This window comes from Adiantum capillus-veneris, chromosome 21 (assembly GCF_014529385.1).
Source record: "Adiantum capillus-veneris isolate H3 chromosome 21, ASM1452938v2, whole genome shotgun sequence".
Classification (NCBI taxonomy): Eukaryota; Viridiplantae; Streptophyta; class Polypodiopsida; order Polypodiales; family Pteridaceae; genus Adiantum; species Adiantum capillus-veneris.
The window spans coordinates 87165584-87181855 of record NC_140951.1 but is presented as its reverse complement, the minus strand read 5'-3'; the positions used below and the strand labels follow the sequence as shown (position 1 = coordinate 87181855).

The following is a 16272-nucleotide window of genomic DNA, read 5'->3' as shown; positions in this document are numbered from 1 at the left end:
ATACTAGTCTGTTAGTCGGTTTTGGTTGAATGGTAAGTGGGAGAGTTGACAACCAAAAGCCAAGCCTTGTTTTTAGAAAAGCTTCTAAAAGCTTGCAGCCATTTCTAGAGGAAGAGGGGGTGCTACTAACTGCCTTGCGCATCACTCTGACTTGCTGTACTGCCTATAAATTGACAGAGAGTGCTCAATTTTTAGTGTCTCAATTGCGTCTACTATCTCAAGGCAATACGTACCTATTATACGGAGTGGTGCAAGCTCTTGATCACCATCTCCATAAGTTCTTCTCTCTCGTTTGCGGGAAGAAGAAGAAGAAGAATACTCTCTCTCTACTTGCTTCCTATCTCCTCTCTCATTTTACGATGTACGCGCTCTCCGAAGGCTTTCATGGTGAAAACCTCTACGTAGCTCTCATCACCGCTCTTTGTGGCAGCAAAGCAAGAAGCATTTCGACAGCCTCTAATTAATTCTAAACCATGGTGAGAAGCCCTAAACTCCATAGCCATCATCTGTCTCTCTCTCTCTCTCTCTCTCTCTCTCTCTTCCCATAATGTGGTGTAAACTTATATTCACCCTCTACAATGTTATTTTTTCTTGAGTAGACTTTCATTCATATCACCCATTTAGAGGTAGTACTAGTCACTAGGAGCCTTTGGATGCAGTCCGGCTCATGGACCAAACGCCATGCTAGGTCGGGTGCTGAGAACTCCTCCCCTATGCAAATGCTTCCGTAACTTTGTCAGTATAATGAAAAATTGTATAAGAGTGTAAATTGTGTATGTTTGTACATAGACCCTTAGGGAGGGGTATCTCTCATATGATAGTAACACGGAACGGGCGGAACGGAGGGTAATCGTATCGAAACGACGTTTTGGCCGGTTCTGTGTGTCGAAATGGTGTCAAAAATAGAAAAACGTTCCGGATCCGGAACGTAACAGCGAAACGGGTGGAACAGACATTCTGAATGGCGTGGTGCAATGGGTAAGAAAATTGAAAAAAATAGAGAGTCAGAGAGATGACAGTTTGGGGGAGATTTGAAACAGCTCAAGACTCACACATGGGAGGGATGGGAGGGGCCTTTTTTCTTTAAAAGCTACCAATATGGCTCAAGCCCAATAGACAACCATCAATATAGCTCAAGCCTCAAGGCTCAAGCACCATCAATATGACACAACTTACAAGCTTCATTGGGGGGGAAGGTGGGTATCCTTCCCATCCTCTCCTAGATAATCCAAACCCTCAATCTCTCAAAAGTAAAAAACAGGTCCCCCCCCCATGGCATATTTTAGGTTCATCGTTCCGGTCCCCGTTTCCTTTTTGTTGTTCTCCCCCCCCCCCCCATTTTGAGAACGTTTTGGAGACCCCCGTTCCTGTTCTCCATTCCCGTTTTGTGTAGCTATGCTCAAATGGTATTAGAGCCTATGCTTAAGGTTATGGGGATAGCCTGAAGCCTAATACTAGTTGGGTTAGTTACGTATCATGTATTCATACATGCTGTTTGAGAAAGGATATTGTATTCACGATGAATCTATGAGTGACATTGATTGGTACATGCTTAACTTGTCTTCTTGTATAGGATAATGGTAAAGTGGTTGAAGTGTTCAACAACGGTATTAAGAGTTTATTTGAATGTTTGTTTTGTAGTAACAATGACTTCTAAGGTGATGTTTGAATGCTTTAGCAAGTAAAACGAGGTTTTGGACATAGTATTCAACAATATGGAAACGCAGTTATCAAGGGATGCGAGAGAACTCTTTACTTAGAAATCAGGACCAAAGTCTTTGCAATGCTAGGAAGCACAACTTGTTGGAAGAGTGTTGACCCTAGTTACCTTGCATGTCACCAAGAACCCTTCCGTCAGTTCTTTTGTCTGAGAGATTGGGTTTCTAACCTCAGTCTACTTCAACTCAGAATGTGGCTAGGTCTAGACGATATGTACTACTAATTGGAAATTCACTCCCAAATCTTAAGGATTGCCGAGGTTTCCAAGAAGTTTGAAGCATTTACAACTATCATTGGGAAATAATAGGTAAAAGATAACTATAAACCATGTTGTTGTATGGAAGGTGTAAGAAAATACCTAGTCATGAGAGTTAAAAAGAGCTGGCTCCAAAACATCAGTAATATTTTAAAAAATCATAAAAATCAAATTTTGATGAATAAAAAGCATGAACTTAGTTTTGGTCCACATCTGTACTAAGTCTTCTCTCTCGTTGTCTTGTTTTTAGATGGATCCTCTTAATTGTCTAGATGTACTCCCAAGTAATTTTGCACAAAAAGTATTTTTCATCTATACGATCGGTCCAATGTTTATTGAGAAGTTGAAGTGGGTTGAGCTTCACAAGAGGATATAGACTACCTTGTTTCAAATACTTACGTAGCATGGTAGTTGTATGTTGAAGCTCAGCCTGGATATCAAAGCCAAGTGCCTGATAGATATATGGTTGATCCACAACTCTGGGTCAAGGAGAAGATCCAAGAAGGCGACATCAAAGTACATGGATATGTCCTTTACTTTAATTTGTGCTCGCTTCTAGACATACCAAGCCAAGAGATCATTCTTAGTAAGAAGACCCTCATGCTTAATCAAAGATACGACTTCTATGAAAATGTCATAATTAGGACTGGTTCAATAGAGTCTACATACCTATTCTTTTATTCAATCCTCACAATGTCACTATCACCTTTGATGGCTATGAGATGCCTAGATGCAATATTGAATTTGCTCAGGCACATCCAATGGCAGTGAACTTGAATAGAGATTATGTAAATGAACGAGATGCTCATATAAATTACTTTAATACAATATCGTCCACGAACGCATCTCAAGAGAAAGAACGGTATGAGAAGGAAGATGTGAATCTTAGTGCTCAAGTTGAAGTAGCTTTAAGATAGAAGATGTAAACAAATATAAGGGTAGGACCTTGGTTATAGGAACCAAGAATTGGTTCATAGGGCCATTTCACATTTATGTATCTTACTGAAAGTGTCATGTATCTTTTTTTTATGGTTATAAAAACTTTATTTTGATATGATTCATATTATTTTAAGATCATAATATTCGAGTTTGGATCTTTTGTTTTGCCATTCTAACTAACTTAAGCGATGGGATGTGTGTAGATGACTGTTGTTTTACCTCAAGGGATATGGATGAATATCCACTCTCGCCTTATGGTGGAAGAACATCTTTAGACACGAGTAAAAGTGCAACGACTCGTCATGACCACGTATGATGGAAAAAATAAGGGAAGGTTACTATCCATGGATTGTATTGTGCCTAATACATTTCGAGCTTAGTACCATTACATTGCAAGAAATCCAGAGTTTAGACCACCCAAATATAAGCCCTCACCGGTTGGGAGTATCGAATGTATTCAGTCCAAGGTGAAAAAGAAGATTATTGTTACTAAAAAAATATTCTATATAAATGTTTATGAACTTATCCTGAGACCACAAAGGAAACTTGGATATCTAGGAACATACTTTCCTTGGTGATGGCTACGGGATGTTTCAGCATTGTCATATTCAATGTATGGGACTGTCAATGTCTGACCAATGACCAACATTCCTTCAACGCACTGCTTTGAAAGTTGTTCTTTGACTTGTTTGAGAATAATTCACAACCCTCACCATGTAAAAATTTTGTGCAATGCATATGGCAGATCCCAGTGCTCACAAATTGTGCGGACATACACATCTCTAATGGATGAGACATACCAGACATGTTTCTTAAAGACTCTGCCTACTTTGACGATTACTTTGATTACATGAAGGCAATAATTCACAACGAAATGGGAGTACCGATAACTAACCAATCACTTACTCATCAACAATGGTACGATTCACATGCTAGTGAGAAAATGTTTCAACCAAAGATTAAGAAAGATAATTGGGATTAATCATCCGATATACTTAAAGAATGGGATAGCTATGATCTATTGGTGGAAGGATGTCACAATGGCTACTATAGAGTGCATTGTGCTAGAGTCATTAGGACTTATTAAAAACTTTCAAGACACATTGTAGCTTTTTGAACCTTGAAATTTTTACAATGTAGAATTGATTTAACTTATTCCTTATTCTTTTTGCTACTCTCTTGTCTTATTTTCAATTGTCTATTTTATTTTTCTAAGAGGACTTCGAGCAGAATAAGATATTGTACTAAGAATGACCTTGGTTGATATGTTGTTGTAAGTTACCATGCCTTCTAGAGGAAATGTGGCTGATGCTAACGTCAATGTGCCTATTGTACCTCAACAAACCATCATTTATAGAAACATCGACGCTATGCTTCATAAGTCTCAACCTAAAAACTTTAGTGGGGAAGGTAAATTTGTTGAAGATTGGATTGAGCGCATGGCTAATTATTTTGATTTAGCTCATTCATCTGTAAAGAACAAAGCTATTATTGCTAAGTTCAAATTAGAAAAGATAGCCAAGCGTTGGTTGAGAGGCCATTGCACAAAGAACGATGTTGACCCTAATGCAGCAACTTGAGATTATTTCAAGACTCAACTCAAGAAGAACTATCAAAACAAAGTTTACATTTAGACCGTATGAATGAGTTTTTTATTGTACTCAAGGAATCAGAGATCTGGAATCATACTATCAATATTTCTTGACTCTTGTGAAGATGTGCTCCAGCAAGGATACCTCAAGAGGTCAAGGTAGCTTGATTTGTGTCAGGGTTGTATAATCCTATGAAGATTAGACTCCATAGTCTTCGTCTTACCAACTTTGCAGATATCGTTGATGAGGATAAACCTATTGAGCTAGAGTTATCGAATAGCGGAAAGATGAATCCAAAACCTATTGATGTTCGTGAAATCGAAAGACCTCGTCCCGAGCAGGAGAAAATTCACAATAAAGAAGAGAGAACTTATTACATATGAAGGCTAGAGGAGATGATCTGTGTTATACTTGTCTTGATCTTGATCATCGGTCCAAAGATTTTCTATTCAACTCAAGATTCACATAATTGGTGGACAATTATGAGCCCAGAAACTTCAACCCGAATTGGAACTTAAATTTTTTTAGGTCTAGACCACCTACAGCTCATCTAAACTTCAATCAATAGAACTTTGACCAAAATCTAAAACCGCCTCAAAATCAAGGGAACTTTAGACGAGGCAATCCATCTTTTGTCCAAAATGGACCACCTTCCAATAACAACAATGAAAATAACTTCAACTGTCAACCTCGTCCAGGAGGAGAAGGAGGAGGAGGAAATCAAAGACCTCAAGGAAGATCTCAAGCTAATAGAGCTCAAGGTGCTAGAGGCAAAGGGAATTAAGCAAATGCGTATATTCATGCTGCAATTGAACATCAAGGAGTGAATGAAATTTTTTTCAGTAATTAAAACCCCAAAAAAGTATCAAGATAGCCATTTTCGTTTTGGATTGATTCCGGGAGTACACATTCTTCATATCTCCTAGGTGCATTAGAAATCTCATTCTACCTGAACACCATGATTTAGACCTTATAGTGAAATTAGCTACGGGTAGGAAGGCTAAATCTTCTACTTCAGTGGGTAACTTAAATTTTGTATTGGATGGTCAAGCTCACTTTCGAGTTTTACCCATAAGAGTCTATGATGGAATCCTAGGAATGGATTGGCTTAAGGCCAATGATGCTCACATTCATTATAAAGATGTTTCATTGAATTTTGTAAATAACTAAAACTCCAGAGTTACAATTACTAGAAATCGGGAGAAACCTAAACTTAAACTAGTCAACTTTATCAAACTTATGAAGAGTTACATGAAGAATGAAATGATTTATGCAGTAAAGCTTAACGTGCAAAGAAGAAGCCAGACACGCCTGAACCCGAATGTCTAATAAAATTTGATGATGTATTTCCCAAAGAACTTTCACAGTTACCACCAAAATGTGAAGTTGACCATGCAATATAGCTTATTCTAGGAGCTCAACCAGTTTCTCGTAGACCATACAAGATATTGGCGCCTGAGTCTGCGGAACTCAAAGAGCAACTTACTCAACTTCTTGAACAAGGCTTCATTCGATCCAATGTTTCTCCATGGAGTACTCCTATTCTCTTTAATCTGAAGAAGGATGGTACTCTACGTCTTTGTATTAACTATTGTTGATTGAATCAGATAAAAGTGCAGAATAAGTATGGGTAGAAGCACTGAATATGTTGTCCTAGATAGTGCTAGTTACTTGTGCTTGTTATCATATACTGAAAACGGATGGGCAAGTCATTTGAATTTCAAATGTTCCATTAAAAAAATATTTTCCCTCCTTATGTGCTTCTATTTTTAGCTACTAAAGATGACGTGGGGACTCTCTCTCTCTCTCTCTCTCTCTCTCTCTCTCTCTCTCTCTCTCTCTCTCTCTCTCTCTCTCTCTCTCTCTCTCTCTCTCTCACATTCGTTGCTTGCACCGGGGATCCTGCCTGAGAGATTAGTTGTCAAAGCTGAGCTCTTTCTCTCGTTCGAACACAGACCTACAAAAATGGAGAACAAGGAGCCAATATTATTGCCACTAGCTCCAATGCTGGAAATGGAGCCATACTGTAATCTGATGGTAAGCAAATGACGTTAGAATTGCTCATTGCACCAAGAGCAGTGAAGTCCCAAGTTTACGTGCCTCTGAAAGGAATGGGGAGAAAGGGACTGGAGACTTCTCTCCCTCTGGAAGGTGAGTCTTAGGACCGAAAATTGGTTAGACACGCTTTTCCCTACGAGGTGGAACTAGATCTTGTTGCTAGTAGGCTCGACTCAATTCACTTGGTTATGAGAGCTCGGCCGCTAGTTGATCCCTTAAACCACTTTTTTTGCTTCCGTTATAGATCTAGTGGCCACCAGGTTTACCATCAGAACCGTCATTTGAGATGACGGGGTGGGGACCTCACACCTGGTATCAAAGTAAGGTTAGGATAGACTGGGAACTAAAATTCGTACTCTTTGAAAATTTTAGAACTAAGGAAGTCTAGGTAGCTAATCTAAACTCCTTGCATTGTTGTTGCAGGAAGATCCCGCACTTGAATACCAGAAGTTTCAAGTCTTTAAGATTATTTATGAGCAAGCACGTCGTTCCCCAATTATTGTTTTCAGCAAGACGTGATGGAGATGCTGCTAAAGGTCAATACAACGCACTCCACTCGCATTGATAAAGGATGGGAGATCGACTGGACCCCCGAAGGCGGGATTTACTACATCAACACTCGGAAGATAGGATGCCTGGCTACCGACTTAAAGAAAATCTGTTGGAGAGAAGAATTGAGAGTAGTGCAGTTATACTACTTGTTGCCTACACATTCGGGTGTCACTGTTGCTACTTCTGACGGCACCGAGCAAACTCCCAATGAGTGGCTTTGGGACAAGGTCACTGATGTAATTCCAGCAAATAGAGCTAGAAATTTTGGTGTTCCAAGACACTTATCCAAGAGTATGAACACCATAATTTACTACCCGCTCAAGGATAAGTATAGGGACTATTTTTTAGGAGAAATAGAGGATTGTAAGAATGTGACAACACATAAACATCGTTTGTATCATTATATCCCAGGACAGCCTGCCAGACGTATCATATAGATATCCCAGAATGCTATGTAATAAATTGATCAAAAGTTATCCTAAGCCTCAAAAGGTTACGATTGTAATAAAATTTCTATCAATAAAAGAGGAATTTTTGTCTCTCGGTGATTTGAAACTTGGATTTTATTAAAGTCCCGTGTTTATTTAAATCTTGAACGCTAGCAATCGTATCAAATTCAGTGTAAACCGTGTAGGCACCACCTGTCGCTCTCTATTCGACAGCACAAGAAAAGAAGCTCCTCCTTAAGCAAGCCCAACCTCCGACCTTTAAGAGCGAGGGAGCTAATGTGGAGAGAGAAGTGGAAGTGTGGATGGAAGTGATGGATGACTATTTTGAGACTGCAGAGACTCAACCCGAGAACTAGACCATGCTCGCAATGTTCCGCCTCTCTGGCGATGCCAAGATTTGGTGGAAACAACATTGCAGAGATCTGAACATCAAGGGATCTTCTTAGTCGTAGGAAGACATCAAGGCTGCAATGATGGGGCGTTACTTACCACCCGCTTATAAAACCTTGAAGATGAACGACTTCAATTCCCTTCGTCAGTCGACTTCTTCAATCGAGGAGTATTATTCAAAGTTTGTTACTCTTTGAAGATATGCTCCTAGAATGACCCTGGATCAGCAAGTAGCACGGTTCTGCCAAGGGCTCATTGACCCCTTGAACAATCGGCTAGAAGCTCTTAGGCCAACAACTCTTCAAGATGCCTTGCTAAGAGCTAAACCCTTAGCTATGGAAATTCAAAAGGTCAATCAAAATAGGAGGAATCATTTGGCGAGAAGGGCAAGGACAAATGTTTGGAATAATAGACCAACCAACCAAGCATACGAACAGTGCCCAATAGTAGCCACTACTGCAGTTATGGAATTTCCAAATGTACGTCGTTATAAGTGCAACAAATTCGGGCATGACCGATCTAAATGCCCCAAGAAGACTCAAGCAACCAGCGCCAATGCCATACCTCTAAATGTCTATGGGCGAGGTCAACCTAATGGAAGAGGTGGACGTGGAAGGGTAAACAGAGGGCGAGGGCGTGGAGCTACCGCCAGAGTGAATGCCGCAGTGGTACAACCAACTGTGGGAGATGAAGTAGAGGAGAGAGCAACCTTGCATGCTGCAATTGAAAACCCCAATGGTTGCGAGCAATATGCAGTCATACATACTCTAGGATCTGTCAGAGGTGAATAAGTTAACTTCCTTATAGATTGTGGTAGTACTCTTTCATTTCTTTCACCCAGATGCATGAGGAAGTTAAAGCTAGATAAGTATCCAACAAGCAAACTAGTTGTAGAGTTAGCAAACGGCAAGGAAGTAGTATCTCAACACTCTGCAGGTATAATCGACTTTGATCTAGGGGGACACCCAACTTCTACCCAATTTCGAACCCTACCTTTAGAATTCTTTGATGGAATACTAGGGATGGACTGGCTAAAGCAAAATCAGGCCCACATCCCTTATGCACAAGGGAACTTTACCTTTACAGATAACTTGGGTAATGAAGTCTTAATCCAGGGGGAAAATGGGAGACCTAGAACTACTCTAGTTAAGGCCAGCAGACTTTTGAAGGGACTGAGAAAGGGGCAGCAAATTTATGCGGTAAATCTCAACAAGGTGGACCAATCAGACACCAAACTTCGACCAAACTGGTTGAGGGAGTATGATGATGTATTCCCTGAAGACCTTATGAATCTTCCACCACATAGAGAGGTAGATCATGAGATTGAGACTATCCTTGGATGTGAACCTATCTTAAAGCAACCTTATAAAATGTCACTTCCAAAGGCCATAGAACTCAAGGAACAACTTAGGCAACTCATTGAACAACGATTCATTTGACCTAGTACTTCTCCTTGGGGCGCACCAGTTCTTTTCCAGAAGAAGAAGGATGGGACCTTAAGGCTATGCATAGATTACCATGGACTGAACCAGGTAACTGTCAAAAACAAGTATCCAATTCCAAGGATTGACGAACTCTTGGACAGACTCCATGGCACCAAAATGTTTACAAAGATTCATCTATGGTCAGGATATTACCAAATCAGGATCAAGGAATCAGACATTCCAAAGACAGCTTTCAACACTAGGTATGGACACTACGAATTCACAGTAATGTCCTTTGGTCTAACAAATGCTCCTGCAAGCTTCAATCGACTTATGCAAGATATTTTCAGACCTTATTTGTATGATTTTGTCCTAATTTTCTTTGAAGACATTCTGATCTATTCTAAGAACGAGGCAAATTATGAAGAACATATTCGCAAAGTACTTGATCTTCTTCGAAAACACCAACTTTACGCTAAAGCGAGCAAGTGTACCTTCTGCTCACCAAAGGTCAATTATCTTGGATTTATCATATCGGCCAAAGGGATTCCAGTGAACCCAGATAAATTCAAGGATATTGTTGACTCAACCATCCACCGTTAGCGAAGTAAGAGGATTTCTTGGAATAACGGGATGGTACAGGATTTTTGTCAAGGACTATGCACGTATTACTGCACCTTTGACGGAGTTCCTGAAGAAAGGAATGATGATCGAATGGAAGACCGAGCACGAGTCTAGTTTTGCTAAGCTAAAAGAATTCTTGGTCTCAGCTATTTTCCAATCTATTGGGTCACAATTAGCTTTCAGCACAGCGTATCATCTGCAGACATATGGGCATATTGAAAGAGTAAATCAAGTCATTGAGGACATTCTCAGGGCCTATTGTTCGCAAGAGCCAAAGAAGTGGTTACAATATCTTCCTTTGGTAGAATATGCTTACAATTCTTCCGAACACAAAAGCATTGGAATGCCACCCTTCAAAGCTCTTTATGGACAAGACTGTTTAGCACCGCTTAAATTTTCAGACCCAACCATCAGGGTAGAAGCCTCTAAGAAGATGCTAGAAGACATGGAAGCTCAGACTAAAGCCATTCGCCAAGATATCCAAGCCGCTCAGGATAGACAAAAGCATTACGCAGATAAGAATCGATCAGAATGGACCTTCAAGGAAGGAGAAAAAGTTTTTCTACAAGCCCGACCGAAGAAAATCAACTTATCATTAGGAAGGTACAAGAAACTAAGCCCAAGATATTGTGGACCCTTCGAAATCACTAAGGTTGCGAGTGACCAGACCTACAAGCTGAAGTTACCCGCAAACGTAAAGGTTCACGATGTATTTCACGTCAGCCTACTCAAACCCTACATTCCTAACCCCGATCAAATCTTAAACTCAAATCAGATAGTTATGCTAGCACAAGGAGTTCTCGAACTTCAACCTGATTATGTACTTGAATCAAGAGAAAGAAAGCTACGAAACAGGACAATTATCGAGCACCTTGTGAAGTGGAAAGGTTATCCTGAAGAAGACGCTAATTGGGAGGAGGAACCAACGCTCATAAATGATTATCCTAATAATTTCTTGAGATGAGGACATCTCAATTTTTTTACGTTGGGGAGGATGTAAGATCTCTGACCACGAGCTAAAGATGACCCCTGTACTACAAAATAATCATACTACAAAGAGTTACTATTTTTGGTAGCTTTTCTAAATCTGTCGGTGCCAAGATGTTTAGAATGTTATAGAGCTTTTAAAAATGAATAAAAACAATTTTGTGAAAAATTTCCTAAAATAGTAAGTTTTTGGTTACCCGACCCATCTAGTCTTGACCGGCTCGTCAAACTGCACCCGTATCCAGAATTTGAAAAAAATGCAATTCCGGACACCGAGAGCTGCTAAATATGGCAAGTACTCGGGATGATGCACCTAAGCTCCGTCTTAGCACAAGTTTCGGAATTAAAATCCAAGCTATAACGACCGTCTAAGGATAAAAATATATTTTTTTTCTAAGGCTAGCAGGGGCACCGGCACTCGGGGAATGGTGTGTGCACAGGCTCTAGGCCACTGGGAGCTTGCTTTAGCAGTTAGAGGGCGCTCCCACTCATCTAGGAGCTTCTGGGAGAGTTTCCAAGCAAGAGAGAGAGTGTGAGACTCAGTTAAAGCAAGCAAATTGGACACTTCCAAGCTATACACTCAAGCTACCATGCATGACCAAAGTGCTCATCCAAATGCAATTAGCAGCATAATTTGACCTCTTGAGGTTGGGAGCCTATTTAAGGACCTGTTCCCCCCCACACACACGCAGATAGTCAGTACACACACACACACACACACACACACACACACACACACTCCCTCACACACATACCTTGAGCGAGGTGTTGCCGGCATACACAATCTCTAGGAGAGGAAGGAGGTGCTACAAATTTCTTGTCGGATTAGGCTTCTTGGATCAGAAATTAAGATCTTAATCAACTCGAATTACGGTAATCTCGAGTTACATTCATGCTTACATCTTAATCTCTCTATGAATCCCTTATTTTTCGCTAATACTATGCATAATCTAACTACTCTACCTAGTAGCAACTCTCTAAATCACCTATGTGATTAGTCTATTTCACTTTCTTAATCTCATTAGCTAATTATGCATCAAGTCAACCTCCTAATCACAAATTAATCCATGGTTAATAAGAAGGAATTACCAGTTAGTCAATTCAATGATTGAGTGGTGGAGATTGACCCAATTTCTAGCAATGTAACTAATTAAACAACCCCAATCTGTCATTTCATTAGGAAAGAGTTTAATTAAAGGATTAAACTCATATTGCAAGAGATTAATGTGTAATTAGAAGATTTAATCCCCCCTCTCAAAATTAATTGTCACTGGAGAACGGAATTTTTTTTCAGCATATGCATAAGACATAACTGCATCTTTCCGTTCATTTTTTACAAGGAATTAGTACTCTAAAATCATCATTAAGCAAGTAAGAACTGAATTCTCCAATTGCCTAAGCTAAGAACCTTAATTCAGAGTCAATTTCCATAAGTTCAGGAGAAGATGCTATCCTAAATTGATGTAATTATGACTTGGATCACCTAACATTACCCCAAATTTACCCAAAAATAGATAGAAGAGTAATAACCATACTTGAAGTTAATCTAATCCTTCCATATAAGAGTAATTGCTTGATAAGGCTAACCATGTTGTATCCGGACCGTTTGTGGTTGTTATGGTAATATTGGACTTTAGTTCTTTTTCAAATTCATCATCTTTAGTAGTGAGTATAATGGCCCCAAAGAGGACCCGTTTTGGTGGATCTCACGACCATGAGGCCGGAACAAGCAACACCAACGGAAAGGGAAAGGCTCCTATCGTCGAGCAAGCACCGGCCATCTCACGAAGCAATCAAGAGGAGATTATTGAGGTAGGTCTAATTTTAATTCAAGTACAGTTTATTAACATTGTATTCGGTGAGGAAGGAAAGTAACATTACCCCAAAACATGTTGGAAGATACAACGGAGACCACGGCATTTTAATTGATGCATTTAAATTCAAGTAGGAAAGAATGTTTTCGGGATATACTGTTGGGTATAGGAAAGACTGTTTGCTAGGAAAAACTAACTCGGCCAGTTTATTTTTAATTCCAATGTTGATTTAGTCTTGATCCCCCTCTTGATCACAGGGGATAGCTCGCGAGGTTCTCACAGTAGCTAGGATTACCTAGCTTAGGGCTTTGATCCACGTCTTGCGTTTTGCGGTGGATATCCATGACTTGCGTTCTTTGCAGTGGGATGTCCATGTCGTGCTTTTTATGCGGTGGACAAATCTAGTTGTATGGGCAACTAGGTGACAACGGGTGGAGTTAACACTCGCTGGGGGATTTCGTGCCTCCAGGACATTGAAAGTTTAAATGAAATGAGTTATTGAGTGAATTTTTACTAGAAAGATTATTTTGGTGCCGCTTTGAAAAACTGTTTGAAGGGCTGTCTTAACACAACCTGTGAATCAAAATTAATCAATGAATATATATGTTGAAAAAAAAATGTGATAGTAATTAGGGCACACAAGACAAAGTGTGAGTATGGGGGTGGAAAGTGGGGACTTGGCTCGGGTTGCCAATGCCTATGAGAAGGGTGGTCCCGATTGGTCGGGAACTCTCTGTCCCCATATTACAGTAAATTACGTTAGAATTTCTCATTGCACCAAGAGCAGTGAAGTCCCAAGTTTACGTGCCTCTGAAAGGAATGGGGAAAAAGGGACTCGAGACTTCCCTCCCTCTGGAAGGTGAGTCTTAGGACCAAAAATTGGTTAGACACGCTTTTCCCTGCGAGGTGGAACTAGATCTTGTTTCTAGTAGGCTCGACTCAATTCACTTAGTGATGAGAGATCATCTGCTAATTGATCCCTTAAACCACTTTGTTTGCTTCCGTTATAGATCTAATAGCCACTAGGTTTACCATCAGAACCGTCGTTTGAGATGACGAGGTGGGGACCTCACAGAATTATGCTGCTTGGAGACAGCAAAGCCAGGTAATAGTATTAATGTGAAAGTATTTGCATATGTACAAACTCAAGACAAGCATGGAAATAGTAACAAAAGAAAATATCTTTTGCACAAAGAAATGTAGTGCTAGGAGTTTCTTCAACTCTTGAAGACCAAGTTGGAGCTTTTTATCACTCATAACTATGTGGCTCGATGGCAAGGACAACAGTTCAAGGGTTGCCTTCTTCGGTTCCTGGATAATGTCGTCATGTCAGTTGTTGATTTTGCAGAGAATTAGGCCTTCAAGGAACAAAATGAGATTCAGTCAATGCATTGGCACTCTAGTCAAGTAACCATTTTTGTACACATGGGTGTGTGCATGGTTAGGTGGACTAAATACCTATGTCCCAGACATTGGTGGTGGAGAGGTAGCTTCTTGCATATCAAAGCAGGAACCAAGAGGAGTTCTAAATAAAGCTTTAAAGTTTCAAAGCGTGGACATTTATGCTTAAAATATTCCCACGACCTTTGGCAGTTTCGTAGTTCCATAGTTCCCTCCACGCCATTGGAGAACTTTCAAACAAATTTAGTCGGATGTCTCTCTCTCTCTCTCTCTCTCTCTCTCTCTCTACATGCACAAACACCTTGCTCTCTCCTTCTCTCTCTCTCTCTCTCTCTCTCTCTCTCTCTCTCTCTACATGCACAGAAACCAAGCACAGGAGAGTGAGCATTGATAGTCTTGCAGAAACATTTGCACAGAAGCTTCTCTACGAACCAAACACAGAAGGGGAGTTTCTTACAAAGTTGGTAGTCTTGCAGGAGCATTTGCACATAAGCTTCTTTTCCAAGCAAAGACAAACACAGAAGGGGAGTTTTGTAGGAGGTTTTGCAAAGAAGACGTTTTGCTTTTGTTTTCCAATCGGCAAGCAGCTAGAGCAGCTTATCGAGCTAAGCACAGAGGGTGTTGGTAGTGAAGCAGGAGGTTTCAAGCAACAACTACAACTACAACTACAACTTATACATTGCAGGAAGAGTGGTCAACGTGCACTCTTTGCCTCATATCAAGAAGGCCATGGTGGGAAGACAGCCACGTCTTGACCTTACAATCGGTAGGACTTTAACTTTGGTCTACATGGCACCCGCATCGAGCGGAGCAGCCTCAAGCATTGGATCAGCATTGGTTCCAGCACCCTTGGGTAATGGGTTTATTGGAGAAAGAAACAGGAATGCATCTATGGAAACAGCATTGATTGGGACATCAACAAGTTTTGGAGCAGGGATAATAGATAGAACAGCATGTGTTGAAGCTCCCTCAGGTTTTGGAGCATGTGCAAACCATGCCGGCATTTGTGAGTGTGCAAAATGTAGAAGGCTTGCTGCCAGAAGTTATGAAGCTCGCAGAAAGAGAGAGTATCTTCGCAAGCTCAAGGAAAGTCAGAACCAATATCCATCTCGTCCAATTATTGCAAAACACCAAGCTATCGCAAAGCTTATTGTCACATGTTTCAAACAGCACACAAGAGGCCTTGACAACGAGACAAAGGAATCCACCATGAAGGATGTGCTGAATGATGGTTGCATGCGTGGGCTCAAATTTGAGACGCGAGAGAATCCAATGCTAGTGGGTTTTAGGGACACTCTTTCCACCATCAAGAAACCCAGGAGCAAGAAATAAATGTTTCTTAAGGGGGCGACTATCATGATGGCCATGAGAGCACCGGCCCCAAACATTTATGCAGCTTCAAAACTTCTAGGGACACACCGTAGAAACTTCTATGCAGCAAGAGAGAAATAAAAAAATGAAGCCTTGCCATTGCATTTATGCGAGCAACAGGCACGCACAAAGGATGCAATCTCTAATGAGGTCAAGGAATTGGTGCTCTCCTTCTGGACAGAGAATACGCATGTCTCGCCGAACAAGAAGGATGTGTGTCGAAGAAGAATCAAGAGAAAATTGTGGCAAAAGCATCCTGTGCATCTTCTAGAGCAACCCCAAGTGAATGTTTTCTGCATTTTGATGTTTTTTTGCATTCTGATGTTTTTTGCACTTTGAAAAGCGTCCTAAGATTACATTAGCTTCATTCTTATCTTTCTTGTTGGCGTGTTGTAATTTTTTTTATAGTTGTAAGATTAGGTGGGATAAATACAGTAATCAGCCCTATGGTGGCAGCAACCCTCTAGTTTTCATGATTCCTACCAGTGGAGTGATATGTGGCAGGCTGTCATTGCTGATACAAGCTTAGTTCTTGCTGCATATCTATAGGAATGGTTTTCATAGTCACCAGATTGTGTGAGGTAAGGGTGGTAGCTATCAATTTTAAGGAAGAAGTATTGATATGATGCCCTGCCAATCAGCTATTTTCAAGATCCATTTCTAACACTTGCGTAAAATTATGCCGAAGATAAACAA

General features: G+C 40.4%; 1 protein-coding gene across 1 annotated transcript; it reads left to right on the top strand.

The window, feature by feature from the left end:
• Window positions 1–13236: 13236 nt before the first annotated feature.
• On the top strand, window positions 13237–15537 carry LOC147431300 (uncharacterized). Its single transcript, XM_086493655.1, has one exon. It carries the CDS (start codon window positions 14935–14937, stop codon window positions 15535–15537), a length of 603 nt encoding a protein of 200 aa, XP_086349781.1. The 5' UTR covers window positions 13237–14934.
• The last annotated feature ends 735 nt before the right edge of the window (window positions 15538–16272 follow it).

What these genes read in the sequence shown, in the direction of transcription:
- LOC147431300 (XM_086493655.1), top strand. Translation starts at nt 14,935, where the DNA reads ATGGTGGGAAGACAGCCACGTCTTGACCTTACAATCGGTAGGACTTTA.